This window comes from Protopterus annectens, chromosome 7.part1, assembly GCF_019279795.1.
Source record: "Protopterus annectens isolate FY-2018-M chromosome 7.part1, PAN1.0, whole genome shotgun sequence".
Lineage (NCBI taxonomy): Eukaryota > Metazoa > Chordata > Ceratodontiformes > Protopteridae > Protopterus > Protopterus annectens.
In genome coordinates this window covers 267,501-291,381 of record NC_056740.1, presented here as the reverse complement: position 1 = coordinate 291,381, position 23,881 = coordinate 267,501, and the positions used below count along the sequence as shown (strand labels likewise).

Below are 23,881 nucleotides of genomic sequence, written 5' to 3'. Positions count from 1 at the left end.
TCTGATGTACTGCGCCTGCGCGGCGTACATCAGTATGTTAAATGAGTTTAACATAGCGAGACAGTTTTAAAATAAGCAACGGACATCTCTGTTGCTTATTTTAACTGTCTCGCTATGTTAAATTCATTTAACATAGCGAGATCTTCTTTCTCCGTTAACAAGCACTGTCTCGCTATGTTAAATGGGTTTAACATAGTGAGACAGCTAAAATAAGCAACAGAGATCTCCGTTTATTTTAGCTGTCTCGCTATGTTAAACCCTTTAACATACTAATGGAAAAAGTCCGGGCAACCGGACCTTTTTCCATTAGTATATCTCGATTTACAACGGGCACGCTGGCCAATCAGCGTGCACGTTTTGGGGGGGTCATGGTATAATTGACATTTTTACCTACCCTAAAACATGATATGAGTACCTGTTTATACCTCTGTTCACAGCTATAGAAAGAATTCTGCTGGTGGTGGTAGCATTTCGGTCTGCTATAAGAGCTACTATGCCAGGGGGGGCAGTTATTTTTTCATTAGCACCGAAATTGTAAGTGCTGTGCTTGAAACATCCTTTATCTGTACATTTGTCAGGTAGCCTTGATCTTTATTTTTCATGTTTATATTAGAACATTAGCTGAGCTCAGGTTTCTGGGCCATATTCAGGACGTTATCCCTATACAACACTGGCAGTGGTCAGTGTGAGTTATTTTTTGTGACAGAAGGAGCAGCAATGGTTCAAAATAACCTTCTTGAGCAGGTAATACATTCTAAAACAGAATTCAAGACTGTATCAAACAGATATCAGGCAATTGTAAAAGGGATGGTAAAGGGTAATTGCCTTGCATCAATGCAACTTATCTTGTAACCATGGCATGGGTAGATAAGTTTGCCCCAATACTTTGTATATGTTATTTTAAACTAGATTTCAGTGATTTAGTTCTCACAGCAGCTTATATACATTTCCTCTGCAGATGATTCTGAAGTAACAGAACTCATACCAGGTGACCGGAATACCTTTGATGTTGAAAATTTAAAAGAAGGCATTGTCTATAACATCAGAATCTCAGCTTTGATTGATGGCAGAGAAGGCAGCCCTGTACCCATTACTATCAGAACAGGTAAGTTACAGCCTCCCAGCTGTATGATTAAAAGACTCCCCCACCCAAACCCATCAGCACAGGCAGAAAATGTAGAGGTTATGTTTTCCCATTGGATATGTTGTCCCTGAGGATCTTCTTTCACCAACCCAGAAGCATGGTTTTTGACATGCCTGGAGAATTGGCTTCTGACTACAGGTTGCCACTTTCCTTTAGGACCACCACTCTTTATTCAGGGCAACTGACAATTTTGATTTGGCTACTTTTGTTCATAGAAACAAATGACAGTAAAATTGGTAATGCACAAATATATATGATGCTTTCTAATTTGCATCTAAATATTGCAAAAAATGATTCAGTAATACTCAAAAAAAAGAATGAAAATACAAGTCTACCCTATCACCACAGTTCCTGCTTCCTAGCCGTCTTAGTGCAGTTAGCCACAAGGCTTGACTTTCCAAAAAGTTAGTAAGCCCAAATAATGAGCAGTTATACCTGTTATTAATTACAGTTACCACAGTGTATTGAGTTATGAAGATTTTTACAGGCACATAAGCTCATAATAAATAAACCTGATTTTGTAGGCAGTAAGTGTCCTTACACTTTCAGCATGAATTCCTCTTGTATAAAAGTGATAATTTCATGTCATAAGTATTAAACAGTAGTCACTAGCTGTAGATGATATCTAATCACTATCTGTAAAACAATGGGCTGTGTTGCAGTTTGCTATTATGGGGTGATCACACAATACTAAGTCTATGTCTGGTTAGTATTAATTTGCTTCACCTTTAAAGTACTTCACATAAGCACCAAATCAGGTCCACATGGCAAAGATTCTGCAGATATGAGCATTAATTAATACAGTGGGGTTCCACCATTCGAAATGGCTTGGTATGAAGGAAGCTGCCAAAAATAAATCATTTGCACTGGTAATGGCTTAAGTATGCAGCACCAGGCACATGTTTAATGCTGACTTGCATCCAAACCTTGGTATTCAGTCTGATTGGTACAGTTCCAGTACTCATTCCTACGCATGATATTGGAAACTTCGTATCAGCATAGTTTTCCAAATGTACACTATGTAAAAGGCAGAACAACATGGTGAATACAAGACCTTTTGACATTCTCATTTACACATGCTGCTTCTTTTAATGCACACACCACTATAGTTCCATTTATCACATAAAACGTTGGCATTATGCAACAGACAGTTCCTTTATTTGAAGGAAGGAGTTCTCCACCATGGACTAAGTACATTTAACATTTTAAAAACAGATCATGTAAACATATTTTTACAGTGTTCCACCATTTGGAATAGCTTTGTAATCTAGATGCATTATGGTATATGAATACAGTCCCATCAAAAGACACGCACACACTCATATATACACACACACACACACACACACACACACACACACACACACACACACACACACACTCACTCACTCACTCACACACACACACACACACACACACACACACACACACACACACACACACACACACACACCATGTACAGATAGCCCAATTCTTCCCTGTATCTAGTGTCCAACACTTATGGCTTAATTTGCATGATGTAAACTGCTGTATCTAGTAAGAAATAAAAAAATATATAATGGATTATTTGTGTGCTTAAATCTAACAATATTTTAATGTGTATTATTTTTTGGCAGCAAAAACTGTTACAATAGACACTGTTAGTGACATCCGAGTACTGGATGTAAGAGGTGGTCGGATCCAGTTGACATGGACTGGAGTCCCTGGAGCAACACAATACAAATTTGTCATCAGAAGTACTGAAGGTATGTAAAAGTGAATCCAAGTTTTTTTTTTTGTTTTTTTGCTTTGTTTGTTTTATTGAGTATTTTGGGGCCTGGATGACAGTGGCCCATTTTTCAGCCACATCCTACTTACAATATCACCTAATGAGCAGTCTATAAAATACAGTAAGCAGTAGGGTACATGGCAAAACAGTAAGACAAAACACTTCTGTGAAGTAATATCCCCAAAAATGAAGTCAGTGAATTGATGACAGGAGGAATATTTACCAGATTGTCACCAGCTGTAAAGGTGCAGTTTGGGTAATGGAACAAAGTATGAATTGGCATATAGTGTATGTTACTTAAGGAATTCAAAGGTGCAACCGAGGGCATTCAAGGTGAGCCTGTGTAATTCCATTTGCTCATTTACATTCAGTCTTAGCAATCAAAGAGTTTTTTCATTGTAAAAGCAAATTTGCTACAAGTAAGACTGCTCTTGATGTTGGCTGGCCCTCATTTGCATACGGTGGCGTCATAGGTTGAATGTTATCTTATAATAACAGTTCAGTGTATTAATCAGTATCATATGGTTCATAGGTTAGTACTAGGCTAACTGCCCTTGCAAGCCATTGTAAGCCTAGCCAATTATCCCTTGTGAGACTCAAACCCTGCACCTTGTGTTTGTAAGGCAAACACCTTAACCATTAGGCCACCCGAACAGAAAGGTTATGGATATGCAGAGTGATTTAAAATTCATATAAAATTTGATGTTTCTGAATTATCAAAGCAATGATCAAGGTTCAGCAACTTGTATATCAAAGTGCAAGTAAGCAGCAAGACTTTTTGGACTTTTATAGCAGCAAGCCTGACCTTGAAAGGGTTGCATTCAGTATGGCTGAAACATGAAGTTTCCAGTTTTGTTTAAAGCAGCCTGGATGTTTTGGTTACCCAATAGAGACCTAGCAGAGATAGAGAGTAGAGGAGAGTGGGAATGACTACTCCTCTTCCTATTGTGAGTCTTGTTTATTTTGTCAGTATGTTACTGATATTTAATCAATTCCCATAATGAAAGAGAACATGGCCTGCCATTTGTCCACATGAGGATTAAAGGAAAGAATGGCTTGAATCCTATGCCTAGACATTTAAGCATCTGGATATTTTAGGGGAGACGTCTTTGTCTTGGGTCAAACCCGCACACTGGTTGTCTAGGACTGATGTATTTCTTTCACATCAAAAATAATGAATTTAGTATTGTTGAAGTTAAATGTTTAATCCCATTTGAGAGATCCAGTGGTCAGTAGTTTTGAGTAGATCCTGGAAATAACTATCTTGACTCATTGCATACAAGTGGTCAATAAAACTGAATAACAAGTCATCAGCATATAACAAGACATGTAAGTCAGTATTATTAATAATGGCAGAATTAATTAAAAGGGTAAATTGTAAAATAATATTTAATATCAGCTGCTCTAAATTTGCAGAGTAAAATACCCCAGTCATGCCAGACGTGCATTCATTTGCAATGCATTGTGAACAGGTTAAAGGAGATATAACAGCACAGCTCACTACTGCTGAAGTCTCATATCAGGAGTGGTTTTGCAGCAGTCATAATTTGCTTTTCAGGAGTGCACAGAAATGTGTTTTGTTTCAACTTTTGTTGTAATAAAACAAACCCATGTGTTACATAGGACACCATACTCCTTAAACGATATTGCAAGCAAACGAAGAAACATATATTTTCTTGTTAGTATCATATCCAAAGGTTTATCAGTGGGACTAACTGGAACTAAAGCAATGACAGTTGTCAACATTTAGTTGAGCATCTACAGCCACAAGGTTGGTTAGGAACAAAAACTAAGGCATTTGCATTATTTTACTGTACTGATCTAGTAATAGCAGCAGCCTCAAAAATTATTTGTTGTGGATCAGCTCACTGTCATGCTACTGATGACCACAATATTGTCAACTAAAACCCTGAGATGAACATACCAAAAAACTCAAATGTTAGAACAAGAACAGGAGTAGTTGCAGAATGTCAAGCAAAAAATAAAGGATTACCTCGATAATATGCATGAGTTTATTAAGATTGCTGTTAAGCAACTGTTTTTTGATAGTAACTCCTGAGCACAAAAACTTTTAATGCAACTACTCAGGCAACAGAAAGTAGATGAGGTTGTCGCCAAGCTTAGGGAGCTTATAAACATGAAGATAACAGGAGATCCTGTAGAGGTGCTACAAATGTTTTGGAAATTTTATGGAAGTCTGTATAAAGCAGAGAAATGAGATAAAGAAAAGGTATAAATGGAAATGTTTATGGAAGAATTAAATATGCCAAGGTTAGAGTTCGAAGAGGCTCAGTTACTAGCAGTTAGGATAGGATGAGATGAGATAAAAATGGTGATGTATAACCAATCCAAAGGAAAATCCACAGAAATAGATGGTATTCCTGTGGAAGTTTGGAAGCTAGGACGGAAAAAACTGATAAAGATCTGAAAGGTTTTGTTTAACAGTATTTTAAGAGGCGAAGACACACCAATATACTGGAAGAAAGTGGTGGTGGCTGTAATATCTGAAGAGGGTAAAGATCCATCGGATCCAGCTTTGTACAGACCCATTTCACTCCTAAACCATGACTATATATATCTATATATATATATATATATATATATATATATATATGTATATATATATATATCTATAAGTCTTTGTGGCCTATAATAGCTAAAAGAATAGCAAAGGTGATGCCAAAATTGATAGATATGGATCATTGTGGTTTTGTGGAGGGAGGCAAATGTTTGACAGCATTAAAAGAACATTGATGATTCAGAGGGAAGCTGAAAATAAGAAAATACCACTGTTTTTGGTGGGTCTTGATGCAGAGAAAGCATTTGACAGAGTAAGATGGAACCAGGCAGGGGTGTCCTCTTTCCCCTTTGTTATTTACACTATGTTTAGAACCATTGCCAAAGAAAATAAGAGACACAGAAATTCAAGGATATATTTGATATGGTAGTCAAGAAAAGCTGTCTCTGTTTGCAGATGATATTATTTTATACCTGATAAAACCAGAAAAGGACATTTCAGTGTTGTGGAACATTTTGAGGCAGTTTCAAATCTTTTCAGGATACAAAATTATTGAAACTGAAACAAAGGCAATAGGTGTCAATTATGTACTCACACACAAATCAGTTCAGCAATATCCATATTTATGGGGACATGATAAAATGAAGCACTTGGGAATATAGATTAAAAGGGATTCTGGTGTGACAGCTAAGGATATGTGATAAGAAACTAAACAAAAGATAATACAAAAACTGAGAAATTGGAAGCTCTGTTGTATGGCTATGGATAGCAAGATACAAGCAGTTAAAATGTTTTTAGTCCCTTTAGTTTTACACACAGGTCATGTATATTTTTTATCAACCAGAGAAGAAGTTGTGGATAACAAGTAATAAAGAGACAGGCTTTATGTGGGGGGATGACAGTAAGACTCAAGTGGGGGCAAGGCAAATTCTGATTAGCCTAACTGTATGGTCACTAAACAAGTCTGATCACGAACCAGATTGGCTCACCTGTTCATTGGTAGGTAGCTCACATTAATAGTCCATGTGCTCTATAGCCCATCTGTCACTTCCATCAAATGCAGACTACTAATCTACATAATCCTTTTTATCAGTAGATAAAATACTTTTGTGCTGCACTGGGATCTACAAAATTAAATAACCCTTGATGATGTGCTAAGCAGTGCCAGATTAGCCATCTCTTAGCCGGTCTTCACCTCACCTGACTGAGCCAACATACTTCCTAACATTCTCTTTTAGGCTCAGTAGTTTATGACCCCATTTTTCTTTCACCTTCAGTTTCTAAGCAAACAATGTGAAAAAGATTCCAGTGTTATCTTCCCATATCACTCCCTGAAGTAAAACTACAAGCCGCCTTTACTTTGAGTGCCAGCATGAACTGACTTGCTCTACGTTATGTATTAGGGTTTTTTCTAGCACAGCAGATGAGTACACTTTCAGTACACTGTTACTGGTTGAAAATATTTTTTCCCTGCTATAATGAAATGTATAAAAGCATGCACTAACACTTTGGTTAATGTCAGACATTTATAACATAGATGTGATCTGGGAAGAATTTCATGATTCAACACATATTCTTGCTGGGGACAACTTTGTAGTGTTTGAAATCTGTCTGAGAAAACAATAGCCAAAACAAAAGATGATTATAGGTTCATAGGTTGGTACTAAAACAAAAGATGATTATTAAAAAATACATGTCAAATTAGATTATTATGGAATTCTAAAGAGATCTGAAGGGTTCTAAAAAGTGGTCAACTGGACATACTCGATAACAGTCAAATCATCATTGACTAAACAGGCATTACCAAAGTCTCTGCATGCAAATTCAAGCATCAACATGTTAATGTCCCTCCTAGCCATGCATCAAGCAAAGTACAGACAAAAGAATATTTTTGTGCTTTGGCCCTTTCTTTCCATCTTAAGCTTTTGACCATTCCTGCTATCAATGGTTTAACATGATACCTATTTTGGGGTACTGCTAATTCAACAATGCCCTCCTGTAAACAAGGGTTATCTCAATTGCTTAGTCCCCCACCCTGTCTTATTTCACTTACCACTGTCTAAACCTCCTGAAAAACTGCCTTTTCCAGCATTCAGCCTATCCCAAACTACAGTAGGAGTTTTATCAAACATAATCCTGGTCATGGGAAAGACCAGAGCAGTCTAACGCTGTCACAGTATTTGTCGCAAGCTTCATTTTATTGAAGATGGATAAAGGTAAATTAACCAGCAAAACCCTCTTCTGACTTATCAAAAGGCTTTAGGACATCAAATGTCTAACAAAGATGATACAATGTGGCCTCTACTGTACTTCACCTGCAGAATTAAACAGCTCTTTATAAGATCTGTCTTTCTGTGTAATATTATGTTACCTAGAATGTGTACATTTCGACCTCTGCAAGGATCAGGTGGTGGGCCACTTCAGTGTACCACATTTAGAATTGCCTTCAAAGTCTCCATTCCCAGCATCCTGGCACTTCTAATAGTGAACATTTGGTTATCTGATCAGCCAGAAGGTCTCCCATTAAAACAAGTAATTCTCTGTTCAGTAATCTAGCCAGAATAAATGTTGGGCTTGTCTCATTTGGTTGTACATTAAATTAAAAAATAAAAAATGGCTGGCTCTATGGATTATAAGATTAAAGACCTGATTACAATTTAGTTGATCTAGGTGCAACATTTGGATGGGTGTTAAGGGTGCATGTCAGAAAGCACAGTAAACAAAGCAGATACACTAAATATACTTCCAGCTCCCATTAGATAACTATTCTGACTATGTGGAAAAGAATGTACTGAATGACAGACAGCTTACTGTAATTAGGCCTTGGCATATTTAAACATATATACACCTCATGTGCTACACCACTATTTTTTCACATTATACAATATGCTATTTTATAAATATTCATTGAAGTGTACATTACTTACACTGATCATTTTAATGATCCTTAACTATACACTAACAGGATCATGAGCTATTTACATCAAATCAGTGTGTTTGTTCAAATCAGTTAACATTTCAATGAGTGCAGCTTTTTAGTTTTTAGTGACATGACTGAGTCTCAAACCATACATATATCTGGCTAGTTTCTTCATTAGTCTTCCAGCTCTTGCACTACTTAATATGAATATTCTCTCTAGAATTTGATTCCTTTTTGAACATCTCTTCTTGCCACACAACTCTGCCTGGAGTCATAAAAAAGGAGCTTGTCTGCAAGTCTTGACTATTAACAGTTCTCACAGTTTCAGTTTTTGTGTAATAGTATTGGTTATAACAATTACACTAATATTTAAACACATATCTCGCATGGTCACCTCTTAGCTCTGCCTAGGCTTCCCTACCTCTCTTGGACCTTGGATCTCCACTATGAATGGTAACCTCTTTACACCGCTATTTAAACACACATCTCTCACCTCCTTCCCTCAAACTTGATGTACAGTAACAGTAAATTATACTATGTGTCTTTACTTCTTGTTCAGTTGATAAAACTGTATTGATTTTGTCATGCAGCTTCCATACTTACTTTTATTGTAATTAATTACTTTGAATCCTTTTTGTTAATTGCTTATGTTTAAACTTTATTGAAATGCTTTGTGGAGCTTTTCTCCCCAGGCCTCTGCTGAAAAAGGGCTATTCAGCTCAGTCAGACTATCCCGGTCAACAAATGTAAAATAAATAAAATAATAAATAAATAAATTACTCTTATTTGGCCTCCTTGAACTTTGATGCATTTGCTTTGTACAAATCTCTGAAATTCCAGCTGTACCACTTTCATTCTTCTCCATAAATAATGAACAACCTTATTTATAGCTGTTTCACCTACTTTTTCAGCTTCATGCTGCAAACTGTCTGCTGATTTTATTAATTTATTGCTAGCTTGTAAATCTAGTCATCTTTTTTAGTTTGTCTCAGCTGTTTTTTTCTCCAGTCTTTCTTTAATGTGTCAAGAACTCTATAATGGCACAGTGGAAACAACCACAAGCAAAGCCCAGTGGTAAAATAAAAAATATTTAATGAAGCGATTTCTTTAATGTGTATTGATTTTCAGAAATCATAAAAAACAAAAAAAAAAAACAATAAGCACAGGGAGTCTGAATAGTTTCAACCTCACCAACATATGAGTGTTGAGGAAGAACTAAAAAAACAGAAAAACTAGTAGTGTTAAAACTTCATTGATGACCTCAGTCATAATAATTCCAAAAATCATGAAACCCAGGTAGTGTTCCAAAGCAACAAGCCTTTTATGAGTCACAGACAAGCGATCTTCAGTAACAAAAAAAAAATCAGAAGTGCTTTACAGTGTTAAACATATCAGCTTTTATACACTTAGAAGTAGGTGTGGAAAATATATGTATTGTTTAATTTTATACCAGACTGTTCCAGGCAAACAATATAAACAAGGGCGTAAAAGTGCATTTAAGAACAGCAAGTACCCACCCCACACACTACTACTGATTACAGCAAACTAAATCCCAGTTAATGAAAACATTACATATCTGTTTGCAACCCACATTCCAAGATCAGGTATTAAGAAAAGAATAACATACATATAAAAAAAAAAAGACTGACTTCTAACTAAAATCACTTTCGTCTAACTAATGCAATAAAGCCTAAAAAAGAGTTAACTAGATAGATACAAGAAAAAAAAACACATATGTATCTAACCATAAATATTATCTAATTAAAATATATCCATCCATCCAGCCAGCCATCCATCCTCAACCCCTTTTTCCCATTTTGCACATGTGGTCGGGTGGTCACGTCAACAGTGACAATCATCTTGAACCAAGGTCTACACTGCCGGGTGGTTATCCCTGCCATGATAGTTCATTTGTACCACTCACTTGCTCGCGCACACACACACACACACACACACACACACACACACACACACACACACACACACACACCTACTACTAATTTAAATATATATTTATACTATATGTTTTATGATATATATATATATATATATATATATATATATATATATATATATAATTATCTAATTAGATAATATATATTTATTATACACACACACACACAAATATATATATATATATATATATATATATATATATATATATATATATATAAAATTATCTAATTAGATAATGTTTATGTCCTAGTTTTATGCAAATAGTACGTGAGCTGTCTGTGCAAATCCAAGGTATGCAGGACCCTCTTACTAGCAAACTGAGGAGAATGCAACTCATTTACTACCTTGGGCATAAGAAAAGGATTACAAAGGGACACTCTGTCCCTGTGGAAAAAACAAAAAAAAAACAAAAAGAAAGAATAGCCATAAGAGCCTGGAGCTCAGAAACCCTCTGAGCAGAAGTAAGGGCCAGAAACAAAGCAGTCTTACAGGTACAATGTTGCAAAGAAGCAGAATCTGCAGGCTCAAAAGGAGTCAATTTTTCCAAAACAAAATTAAGGTCCCAAAGTGAAGGAATGGGTTTTCTGCAGGCCTAATATGCACAAGACCTTTAAGAAATCGTTTGACCTTAAAAGTAAAAAAAAAAAAAATTAATAAATAAATAAAAAGGTAGTAAAATAAAATCCCAACCCCAACGGGGCATTTATCTGGTGTTGCTAAATATTCAGTACAGCAACAAGGCACTTAGACCAACTAGCAAAAACGGTGTTTGAACTGGCAGCAAAAAAGTTCCAGGTAGTTCCATATTGTATGCCCCTTTTATGCCCTATGTTCTGTGCGGGGAGCATAAATGTGACGTACGGCACATACAAGATCTTCTTTGGACTTTTGCATACTGGCCGAGTATCGGGCTTCCCTGGGCGGGATATCCCTTCTCTGTAGAATACTGCAACAATGATATAGAAGGACATATAGTAGATATTATCTCTGCAAGATACCACATTATCCATAAAACCCTCTGTAATACTTGCTTTTAGATTCATAGGTAGGTACTAGGCATTTATAAGCCTAGCCAGAGTGTGTCAGCTTTCGCCACCCCATTGATTAATGAACTGAGTCTCTGTCAAGAAGAGCCAATGAAGTGATCCTAGGGGTGTATTTTCTGTTACCCATCCGCTCGTCAAGGTTTCTCTTGAAGAGTGTTAGTGAGGGGCTCTGCCTAATGTAGCTAGGAATTTTGTTCCAAAGCATGGGGAGTCTCTGTGACAGGAATCTATCCCTCCAGCATGTTGTATTTATTGTTGTGGCGAGGTTTAGCTCACTAGAGTGAGTGGCTCACAGTGGCTTGGATTTCTTTAGGTGGAGCATGTCCATCAATTCTGAGTTGGACATGGCTTTGCAAGTTAGGCAGAGATCACCTCTGCGTAAGCGATATGCTGCTGAGTACAGCCAGAGTTTTTCTAGTCGGGCTGCATAGGACATATGTTTGAGGCCAGTAATCCTCTTGGTGAGGTACTTTTGTGGTCTTTCCAGCTGTTGGAAGTGTCTTGTGAGGTACATCCCAAATGGGGCATTGTACGCTATGATGGGTCTGATGAGTGACAAGTAGAGGGGCACTATAACCTCTTTATTTCTAGATGTGAATCCTTTAGTAATTAGATGGGCTACATAGAAGGATTTCCTAACTACTTTGGCAATATGATTGTCAAAGGAGAGATTACTATCTACCTGGGTTCCCAGATCTCTTATTACCTCTTCTGTATTAAGGGGGCTGCCACCTATGTGGTAATTCATGGGTGTTTTGTTTTTCCCAAATGGGATGACTAAGTATTTTTTGGCATTTAGCTTGACTCACCAGGTGTCCGTCTCAAGTAAGGCCCTTTTGGAAAATGTCAGTGTCAGCTGGAGAGTCAGTTATGGCTCCCAGTTTGCAGTCATTGGCGAACTTGGTTAGCCATAGTCCTCCTGTATTTGCCTATACTTCTGAGAAGTATATGCCAAACAGTAGGGGTCCCAGGACCGAGCATTGAAGGACACCACTTGTGACTGGTTTAGAGTCTGTCTTGGAGCCCACTATTCTTACCGTGTGAGTTCTGTCTGTAAGCCAGTTGGCAACTCATCTCGTGACGTAGGATTTTATGTTCAGGCTGGTGAGTTTTTCTATAATTCCCGAGTAGGGAATGGTGTCAAAAGCCTTGGTGAGGTCAAGGTAGGCTGTGTAAACCACCTTCCCCTCATCTATGGCCTTGGTGACTTTCTTGAAGAAGTCAACCAGGTTTAATAGGCATGATCTGCCCTTAAAAAAGCCTAACTGGGTCAGGTCAAGTGTTTAGAGGTTCCCAATGTCTTTGTTAATGAGTTCCATGATGATGCACTCCATAGCCGTGCAGACCAGGCTAGTCAGGCTTATGGGGCGATAGTTACCAGGGTCAGTTGTGGCCCCTTCTTTGTGGAGCAGAATAACCGTTGCTGTGCACCATTCTATCGGCACATAGCCTGTGGAGATGCTGAGGTTGAACAGTGTGTTTAGGTGGGGGGTTAGTTCGTTCTGTAGTTCATGCAAGACACAGCCTGGGACACCATCTGGCCCCATTGATGCTGTGCTTTTGGCTTTTGAAAGGGCCGTTTTCACCTGTGTGTCTGTGATTTCTGGGACACTACACTTTTTCAGTATTGTGGGCCCTTTTGGGGGTGAGAGAGGGGTGAAATTTGCCTGAATCTATCTGCCAGGATGTTGGCAATATCAGTAGGTTCAGTGTATTTTGTGCTATTTTGCACTAGCTCAGAGCATATCTGCGAGTTGCCACTTAGATTCTTGACATAGCTAAAGAACGCTTTGTGGTTATCTTTCGAATCCTTAGCTATTTTTATTTTGAAGTTAGCCTTGGATGATTTTATGAGGGACTTTAGTTTCTTACTAATACTGATCAGGGATGTCTTTCCTTCTTGGGATTTGCTTTTTTTCTGAACTAGTTTCCTCCTTCTATTGTATAACCTGTTTATGGCAGCGGTCCACCAGACTGGTTTCCTTCTTGTAGGGGAGTGAGTCTTGGTTTTGCTAGGGATGGCACGATCCATGCATCCTTGTAGGTGCTCATAGAGTGCATTTGTAAAGGTTCCTGCATCTTGGACACTGTTATCCTTTAGCGTGGGGGCTGTGAAACTTACCACTTTTGTCTTAAGTAAGGTGAAGTTTGCTACAGAAAAGTTTTTCACTGTGGTTTCCTTGGTTGGGGGTGGTGTGGTGTGGTGTAGAAATCCAGAGTGATTAGTTTATGGTCTGATCTAACCAGTGACGGGTTGGCCTCCGGTGCGGAACACCTGTCGCCCATGTTGATGATGACCAGGTCCAATATGTTTTCACCTCTGGTAGGGGAGTTTACCAGCTGATCCAGGGCATAAATTACAGGAAGCGCTGGACATGGGAGTTTGTACTTGAGTAGTTTTCCCAGTTAACAGTAGGGTAATTGAAATCGCCCAATATCAGGGTGTTCAGTAGGACCTTCATGTCTTCACCTTCAGTGTCTCCAGAAAGGCGGAGTGGTGGTCCTGGGTCATGGAGGGTAATCTGTAGCAGGCCACAATTTACATTGCAGATTTGCCCAATGTTAGTTGCACATGGATGAACTCAGAGGTATCATGCTGCGCCACTAACCTGGAGGTGTAGGGATCCTTAATGAATATGGATACACCCCCTCCTTTTGTGTTTCGGTCCATGTTCTGTGGCCAAAATGTGTGGTATGAGTTGTAGCACAGTAGTGCTGGGGTTCTCTGTGGAGCTTTGAACCAGGTTTCAGTTACTGCACAGATATCGACATTCTCCATACTGAGGAGTGCTTTGAGTGCATGCATTTTGAGATTTAAACTCCTGGCATTGAGTAGCACAACCCTCATTTTTTATTTGTGCTGTTTATGGAGGTGGGTTTGACTTTTGATCCTTGCCTAAAAAAGGCACTATGGGGGCAGCAAGAGCCTCAGCCAGTATTCGAAAGCCTAGAGGTGACAGGTGCAAGCCATCTCTTGCAAAGCAATGAGGCTTGTCAAGCATGTCGTCCCAGGCTGACAGACACTGGATCCCCTTTGAATGACACCAGAAGCTTAGCCAATTGTTGAAATTGATAATTTTTTCTTTATACTGCGGTATAATTCTTTGTGGGGGCAGGGTGCTACTCAGGGTCAGGGTCATAGCCACCTGGGCTACATGATCAGAGAGCTCTTCCATGTCTCTTTTCATGTAGTCCAGGGAGGTACATCTCAGGTCATTCACACCAACATGAACAATGACAGAGTCATATTTGTACTTGTTCTGGAGTGACCTGAGTGCTTGTGTTATGTGGTGAATTCTGGCTCCCGACAGGCAGCTAACAGTAACCTGTTCCTTGTCCAGCCTAGTGAGTGGGACTTCAGTGTGCCTGACTATAGAGTTGCCTATTACTAGTGTGTTAGGTATGTTATTTCGCCTTAAGGGCTGTGATTGTGCGCACATTGATTTTGTGTTTTGTGTGTTGTCTGGTTTGTGACGGGAGGTGCAGGTTTTTTGGGTGTCTGCTTTGGAGGTCTCTGATGCATTTGCAGGTTTTTATTTAGAGCCTGTGAGTATGATTTTGTGTATTTATGTGTATTTTTTGCCAGTGCTGGTTTAGTATGTCTATGTGAGGCTGGAGGTGTGGTGCAAGTGTTAACCTTCTCCTCATGTCTGCCTGTTCCAGTCTTGGGTGGAGAGAGCTTAGCCTTCAATTTAGCTATATAATTGCATCTCTCATATATGTTAATGTTTTGTGGTAGGATGAGAGGGTTGTCTGTGTACATGAGGCAGTTGTAACATTGCCTCAGAATACCCAGGTTCACCAGCTGGACTGGAGAGTATACCTGAACTTGCCCTTTGGTCATGCCTGAATAGTAGCTGCTTAGTCACTTGGTTGGTGAGGGGTGAATAATGAGCCTTGCCCTGCTGGGCAATCAAGTGCCGGTGTATATTAGTGCTTGCTATTAGGTCTGAGCAAGTACTGGACTGTAGGATGCTTTTAAGTGCTTAGGTTGAGGGTTAGACTACTTTCAAGGGAAAAACTGAAGAGGAGACTTGGTGGAGCCGGGAATAATTTAGCCCTAGCTAATCAGCACTGCCCAGATGTGCAAAACAGTGCAAATGCGGTTTTTACAGCAGGGAAATGAAAGAGATAGAAATTAGCCCAAAATGGCCTATAAACTACTAACTTCTGGGCTGGAACCACTCCTCCAGGGACAGATGGCTGCTCAAAGCTCCCTCTCACAGGTGAACAGAGAAACCTCCTTCTATCCAAGTAAGGTATGGGCAACTCAGAAACTAGTATCACAGCCCTGAATTCAGCACCAGCCTGAAAACTTGACTATACAAGCTTAGAAAGGAGGGAAACAAGAAAACATTTTTTTTGAAAAGATAAGACAAAAATAATAAAAAAATACACTTAAAATAGCTTTAAACTACTACAAAGAGTAAAAAATACACTTAAACAGCTTTATATGACTACAAGCAATCAGAAAAGGCTTTTAAACAAATTAACCAGTAAAAAATCTCAAAACTGAGCCCTGTTCCTGTAGTCTTCAATCAGACAAGTTCTAACTGCACACTCCTGCTGCTGGGGTGCAGGGGAACCTTCTCCAAAAAAGAAGGCCTGGATTAGTGCTCAAGTTATACAAACAAAGCTAGATTCAGCAGGCCTGAATCTATTTTATGCAACAGCAAACAAGGCACACCAATTTCAGTAAGAAACAGTACAAATATGCAGGCACCAAAAGCTTCTAACCAGAAATCCCCAGCTCAGAAGGGCAGATTCCAGCCTCTCCTCCCACAAGAGTGCAGACCATAAACCTTAATGTAAAATGACTGGCCTGAAGCCCAAGTACTTAAACCAGAACTAATACACTTTTAGAATAACAGACACTGAGCCTTTAATCAGCAGTTCCCAGCTTAGAAGGCTGTAAGCTACCTGTCCTGCCACAACAGTGCAGACCACAAACCTTCTTAATGTAAAACAACTGGTCTGAAGCCCAAGTGCTTAAACCAAAAGGCTTAGAATGATAGCTACACTTTAATCAGGTTACTACTGAGCAGTAATAAATACAACTGAATACTTTTAAGAAGGCCTGGCTTAGTGCTCAAGTTATACAAACAAAGCTAGATTCAGCAGGCCTGGATCTAGTCTATGCTACAGCAAACAAGGCACACCAATTTCAGTAAGAAACAGTTCAAATATGCAGGCACTATAAGCCTTTAACCAGAAATTCCCAGCTCAGAAGGGCAGAGTCCAGCCTCTCCTCCCACAAGAGTGCAAACCACAAACCTTATTAATGTAAAATAACTGGCCTGAAGCCCATGTGCTTAAACCAGAACTAACACACTTTTAGAATAACAGACACTGAGCCTTCAATCAGCAGTTCCCAACTTAGAAGGATGTAAGCTGCCAGTCCTGACACAACAGTGCAGGCCACAAACCTTCTTAATGTAAAACAACTGGTCTGAAGCCCAAGTGCTTAAACCAAAAGGCTTAGAATGATAGTTACACCAAGCAGTAATAAATACAATTAAGTACTTTTAAGATGATGCAAAAGCAAAATAAAGTAATAAAGTAGGAAGAAACACAAATACAGTAAAAGCAGATGAATAAAGTGCAGTTTTTTTTTTGATTGAGCAAATGAGATGGGCCCAGGAGTAGTATCCAAATGCAAGTTTACAAGAGGGGTGGGCAGCTTCAAAGCCTTTTGTTATACCTTTGACATTTGTAGAACTTCTATTTTTCTGTATCATGCTTCAGTCCCGTAAGTTCCTCTGATGTTGGAATGTGATCTATTTCAGACTTGCCACCATTGTTTTACATTTGTTTTAACTTGAAACACTGATGTCTTAATCTATTCAGCACCTGTAACATTTTTGTCATACTGTTCTTGTCTTACCCTGACAGTAATAGAGCACATGATATATAAACACCAAATTGCAAGCCTAAAGTAAACTGCAAAAATACTCTGGAATACTGCATGCATCCCAGCTTCTATGTTGACATCCATTAGCAGTTACGTAAGTAAGTCTTATACAATCCCAAGAGTCCTGTGCAATCCCGTACATTCTTCCTGCAAATTTGAACTTTTCTTTAGATCATAATATTAGTTATAAGACTTGCTACACCTTTCTGGAGACATAAACGTAATTATAAAAGCAGTGTCTACTTTGAGCTTAAACATATCAGCTCAGGGTTTGCTTGATCATATGATATAAATTCCAGTGATTCTTCAACTTCACAAGAAAAAAATCCCCACCATGTTATCATAACCAGGGATGTCCTATGATGAATTTCAAACCTCATAAAAGCAATTTGGGGTTTTGGTCAATAAGACAGGAAGCCTTAGTCCTCAATGGGGAAGCATACTTTTTGGTTTCTTATGAAAGAATGTGAAAGATAGGAGTGAATAGGATATGTAATGTTTTAGCTGTATTACAAGTTAAAATGTCAAAGACTTTGTGAATTATAGATATCATACAAGTATTCTTGTTTTACTTGTGACCCAATGTGTTGAAACTTTAAGAACTACATTCAGGTGCAATGCATGTTTCATTTTCCAAAAGAGAGAGGAGAGGACAGTCATGATGAGGAAGTATGTTCAAAGCAGTAAGAGCATCCAGTAATACATGGGACAGATCTAAGGTACTGCTAGACAAAGCAGAAGCAGGTTAGTAAGATGTTGGATGGCCTAGAAGGAGGCACTAGTTATAACAAGCAGTTGTTTTCTGCTGTCAAAGTTTATATTTATATGCTTATGTTTTCCATTTCCATTGTTTGGTCTTGATTTGTCAATATATGCCTTGAAAAATATAACATCTAGCCAAACTGATAAACACTAAAACAATGTAAGAGGCAAAGGCAAGCAGCAACTATAGAAACATAACTTTAGCCAAATGTAATAGGTTAATTTGAGCACAAACATAGAAATTGGCTAGGCTTAAATGGCCCACACGGGCAGCTTGCCTGCTACTTACCTGTGAATCTATGACCTAAAAGTTAAAGATTTATCCACAGATGAGTAACTTAGAACAGCAAGTTCCAGAATGGAAGCAGTTGATGTGCTTTCGTCAGTCTCACCTTTATTCTCACTTATGGGTTGGATCTGATGTGTCAGGTCTGTGTGGGCCTGTACCAAAGCTCGAGCACTTCAGCAAAGCTCTTGGGCTCCCTTCCCTATCCACAATGCAGTTTCCCAACTTCCTCAGATCTTGTTTGTTGGTCTGTGAGTAGGATACTTCTAACAAGCTCTGGGTTATGTCTTTTCTTTATATTACGTTTCATTCTATAGTAATTAATATTTTTGGATAAACATAATTAAATTTCTTTATACCTTCCCTTGTTAACTGTGAGTATTCTAATTTTTAACTATCTTTTTCCCTTGTCGTTAGCATCCATTTAACGTAGAGGGTATCTAACTTATACCTGCTTAAGTTAGAGGGTATTTCTTTACTTTCTTCCTTCCCCTTTTCCACAGCTAGTCTTTATAGCTTTCCTCCTCTTCCTTGTCGATTAAGTGCTCATTTGAGTTAGAGAGTAGTTATTCGAGTACTTAATCAAGTCCATTTATGTTAGAGGACTTACCCCTCTCTCTCCCTTCCCCTAGTGTTTATGGTTGTTCTGACTGTTTTATAAAAAAAAGATGAGCTTTTTCTTATTATTGCTGTATATCTTTGATTACCTTTTGTTAGTCAGTATGCCCCAGAAAGACAGCAAACCTTTGGGCTTTACAAAATGTGAAAAGTGTAGCAAAATGATGCCCCTCAGTGATTCTCACACCTTATGTGTATACTGTTTGGGGCCTCTTCATTTGCAGGAGTTCTATATCATATGCCATGCCTTTAACCAGAGGGCACTTATGGAATGCAAAAGCAAATTGATTTTGAAGGGGTTATTGAAAACCCCTTTCTCTGAGGCTATTTCTGTAGATCCCTCCTGTCCAAAATCAGACAAATCAGAGAGGGTGGGAAAACAGCCTTCTTTGGCTCCAAAATCTGCCTCAGAGGTGAAGGCCAAGTTACATAAAGAGTCTGCTCCTGCAGCACCTATGGAGCAGGCATCAACCACCAGAGCAGGGACTTCCTCGGAGCAGACACAGTCTTTGGCTCTGAATACTTCTACTCCTCCTTTGGCTCCAAAAGACCCATTACTTGCAGAATATTGCTATCGGAGCCAATCTCCTTCTTTGGAGCTGATTACTTCTCGGCTTCCTTTACTATTCTTAGCCAAATCCAGGTCCCCAACTCTATCTTTAAGGTCAGCTAGGAGCCTCTTAGCTAAAGATTTGGATAGAGTGGTGCAGAGGCTTCTCAAGACACCTGCCTTGGCCAAGCTGCTTTTGGATCTGAGGCCAAAGGAGTTAGATCAGTCTCATCTTCCCCCTTCGGCGCCTACACCTCCTCTGATCTGATCTTTGCTTTCAGAGCCAGAAGACTCTGTCATCCAACTGGTGTCTGTATTGGGTCCAGGACATGTTGACTCCTCAGATCTGGTGTCTGCCCCAAGTGTCTCCATCCAGTCAGAGCAGGAGACCTCTGGGAGCTGACACACACTGGTTGGGTCCTCGGAGTCGGCTCAGATCTTCTCATATCCGAATATATCTCTCAGGGCCTCGGCTTGGATGGGTCCAGCTCCCACCTCTTCTTTGGAGCTTCTGTCCCCTGGTCTGCAGGCTCCTTCAGCTCCGACATCCACATTGTCGGCTCTGGGCAGTTCTTCGGAGCAGGGGTGGAGTGCTTTTGTAGTTAGGAGGGTAATGACTGTTCCCCTGTCTAAGGCTTAGTCCTCCTTGGAGCTTCCTCCCTTGTCTGCACAGGTTTCTGTACCTCCTCATCCCCATCCACAGGGCCGCATAAATCCAAGGCCTCAGGATGTTCCCCAGAGAACTTCCCCCTCTTCTGAAACTTCTCCAGACTCTCCCAGTGATTAAGTCCCTCGGAAGAGATCAAGCAAATGGAAGCATCTAGACTTCCCAGAAGAGACTATCACTTCAGATACTTACCTTGATGAAGCACAAGGGTCCCCATGGTCACTTCCTGAAGATGTCTCCTTTGGAGACATCCTAGAAATTTTGAAATGGAGAGGTGACTGGCAGTCCTACTCCCCTTTTGGCCAAGAAGTTGGTATACCTGAAGACCTTTGGATCTTGCTCTTTGACTTCTTGGGTGACACTACCTTTCGATGAGCTTATTTAGTTAATCTCTTGAAATGCATGAGAGTCCCCAGATTCCATAGAACCCACTCCTAGGAGGCCAAACAAATATATTACAACCCCCAAGGGCCAATCCTTACTTACTAAAGGTGTAGCAGTTGATGCCATGGTGTGGTGTCTGCCACAAAAAAAGGAACTTTCTGAAACCAGTTCTGCTATCCAGCCTCCTAATAAGGATTCTAGGACCATGGATAGGTATGGGAAGTGCATCTTCTCTTCAGCGGCCTTTACATTACAATCACTGAATTACCTTACTCACTTCACCATACTTCAGAGAGACCTGTTGAAAGAACTGTTAGACTCTCTCCAGGGAGCTATAGCTGATGCAGTGGCAAACAAGGTCAATGCACAGCTGGCTAGTCTCAGTTCAGTGGTCAACTCATACATGAGACTCATCTCATATGCAGCAGATGGAGTGAGTAAGGTGGCAGGTTCAGGAATCTCTGTTATGAGACAAGCTTCAAGCTTGGATGTACCTTTGCAATTTCAAGGAGCCCTTTAAGTCAAATGCTCCCTTGGATGGCTTCTCTCTCTTTGGGCCTAAAGTTAAAGAAATGCTAACCCAGTATGAACAAGAGGGTAAGACTTTGTCTGCCATTGGAGTGCATTTTTCCTCTTCCACTAACTTCAAGCTTTGTCTGCTAAGCCCCCATAACTAGTTTTCCATAAAGACAGAGTTTCTTTATGCACTAATCCCTCCTTTCTTGCAAAGTTTGTATGGGAAAGTAAACTCAACCAATCTACTGAGTTGCCAGTTTTCTTCCCAAATTTCCAAAACAAGGGAGAATATTCACTACATCTTCTAGATGTTCACAGACAATTACATTTCTACTTACACAAAACTGCAGAACTTAGGAAATCAGATCAGATTTTTATATCTTACTCCAACACTAGGAAAGGTCGGCCAGTTTCAAAAGTTACTTTATCTAGATGATTCACCTTTTTATATCCTACATCTACAGTGCTAACAATAGAGCTCTTCCATTCCCTGTTAAAGCTCATTCCAACAGATCAGTAGCTACTTCTACAGCTCTCCAAGCAATGTTACCCATGGATAGCATCTGTGCTGCAGCTACATGAGCAAAACCTCATACTATTATTATTCATTACAAAGTGGATTTTGTCTTCAGGAGTAGAGCCTCCTTTGGTTCTATGGTTCTGAGGAATATACTCCCATAAGCTACCCAAGAGTCAGGTTGCTTTGGAACGTGGTCCTATCAGTGAGAATAAAGGTGAGACTGACAACAGCACATAAAGAAGCCATGTACTTACCATAACGTTCCATGTGTGTTGTCATCTCATTCTTTATTCTTACAGCCCACCCTCCATGCCCCCTTCCAGATCCCCTGGGAGACCAAGTAGATATGGGATTTATGGATTTACATAGCCTCAGAAATACTAACTTCTACTCTCATAATTATTATATTCATAATTCTTATGTAATTAAGCATTTGCTGCTATCCTTATAATTTCTGTTAGGGCAAACAAGATCTGAGGAAACTGGGGAACTGCATTGTGGGTAGGGAAGGTAATTCATGAGCTTTGCTGAAGTGCTCAATCTTTGGTACAGGCTGAGATGGATCCAACACATTGGATCCGACCCATCAGTGAGAATAAAGGACAAGATGGACAACACACATGGAACATTATGGTAAGTACTGAACTTCTTTTTCAGTGTTGTCATATCTAAATATATAAAAGGCTAATTCTTGTTTTAAAAAGCTGTAAGTCATAAACTGTGAGTCCTATCCTAACTAACCTCTCAACTATATTATATAAGTAGAGCAAGTGTGTGAAAGTATGTTTAAATAAAAGGTGACTGGGCAAAAGCAGCCTGGCACATTTGTCATACTTTCCATAAACTGCTGGATACTTCAGCCAAATCAACATGTACAGTAGAACCTCCATAGTTGACCACCTCCCTACATTGAACATCTCTTTAAGTTCACCTAATTTTCATAGAATGGACATGCACCACATGTATTCAATGGAAGACCAGCCTCTCTATATTGACCACCTCTGTAATTTGTATCTTGACCAATTGGACTGTGACACACAATATTAATTTTCCCTCTGTAACTTGACTAGTTGAGTCCCTCTACACTAAGGGGTAAAAGGTGTGGGCTTTTCCCTTTAGTTGTATTATTTTTTCTTTAGTATAAGTTATTTTTATACCCTGCCGTATTTTTTTTATACCCCGCCTGGGTATAACATTCTCAGGGCAGACCGGCTACATAAAAGAGGTGGAGGCTTAGCTTTACTTCACAGAACTAACCTACAATTCCAACTCCTTCAAAAAGATTCCCCCAATTTCAACAATGCAGAGACTCTATTTGCAAAGCTGTCCCTTAACCGACATAAGCACCTAAACCTGCTGGGTATCTATATACCCCCGGGTGACAACCTAACCACTCTAGAATCCATACTTCACTGGGCCTCATATGCCTTCCCTCAAGAAACTATCGTGCTAGGTGATGTAAACATTGACTGGAACTCCATCCATTCTTCCACCCCCACCCACCACATTAACCTATATAACTTCACCCAACTTGTAGATACTCCCACACACATTGATAAGGCCACAAAAAGAGAATCTATAGTTGATTGGATCCTCACAAATCAACCAAATATTGTCCATCACTGTGGCACCCTAACAAACTCGCTGAGCAACCACAGCCCCACTTTTATCCTTAGGCAAAAACTTAAAATAATTAACTCTCCCTCCCTTCTACAAACCCGCTCTAACAAAAATTTTCCTAGAGACCACTTCATAAGAGTCTTGCAAGATTGCAACTGGTCTCCCATCAAAACCTTTTCATTAGACAAAGCAGTTGATTACTTCAGCTCCACATTCCTAAATATTCTCAACCAACTAGTCCTCTTAAAAATTATCAGGATACATAGCAACCTCACCCCTTGGCTCCAGAAAACCACAAAAACCCTACTTAGAGCCAGGGATAAAACCTGGCAAACCTGGCACCACACCAGATCACCCGCAGCTAGGCAAACCTTTCACGAGCTCCAAAACAAAGCAAAAAAGCAGGTTAAGCTTGATAAACAAAATTACTGTATCACTCAACAAAAAAAAACACAATGCCAAACCGCAAAAATTATGGGCAACAATAAATAACATCCTACAGCCCTGAAGAAGTACCACTCCTGGACCCAATATAACAGGTACAGACCTGGACATAGCCTCCAGCTTTAACAACTATTTCACCTCCTCAGTACTCAAACTCTTAAACAACATCACTTCCTCTAACACCCCACCACCACCTCAGGCCCAAATCAATTCCATACGTTTCACACTTAAGTCTGTTCCTACCTCTACTA

At 39.5% G+C, this 23,881-nt stretch overlaps 1 protein-coding gene across 1 annotated transcript in view; it reads left to right on the top strand.

Moving 5' to 3' along the window:
- LOC122807520 (collagen alpha-1(VII) chain-like) overlaps window positions 1-23,881 on the top strand; it is a gene marked incomplete at its 3' end in the record, with an annotated part of 926,266 nt that overhangs the window by 643,356 nt on the left and 259,029 nt on the right. Inside the window, exons 16-17 of the mRNA XM_044078445.1 lie at window positions 959-1,105; window positions 2,761-2,889. Of these exons, the coding sequence (XP_043934380.1) occupies window positions 959-1,105; window positions 2,761-2,889 (276 nt within the window). The remainder of the gene's footprint in view (window positions 1-958; window positions 1,106-2,760; window positions 2,890-23,881) is intronic.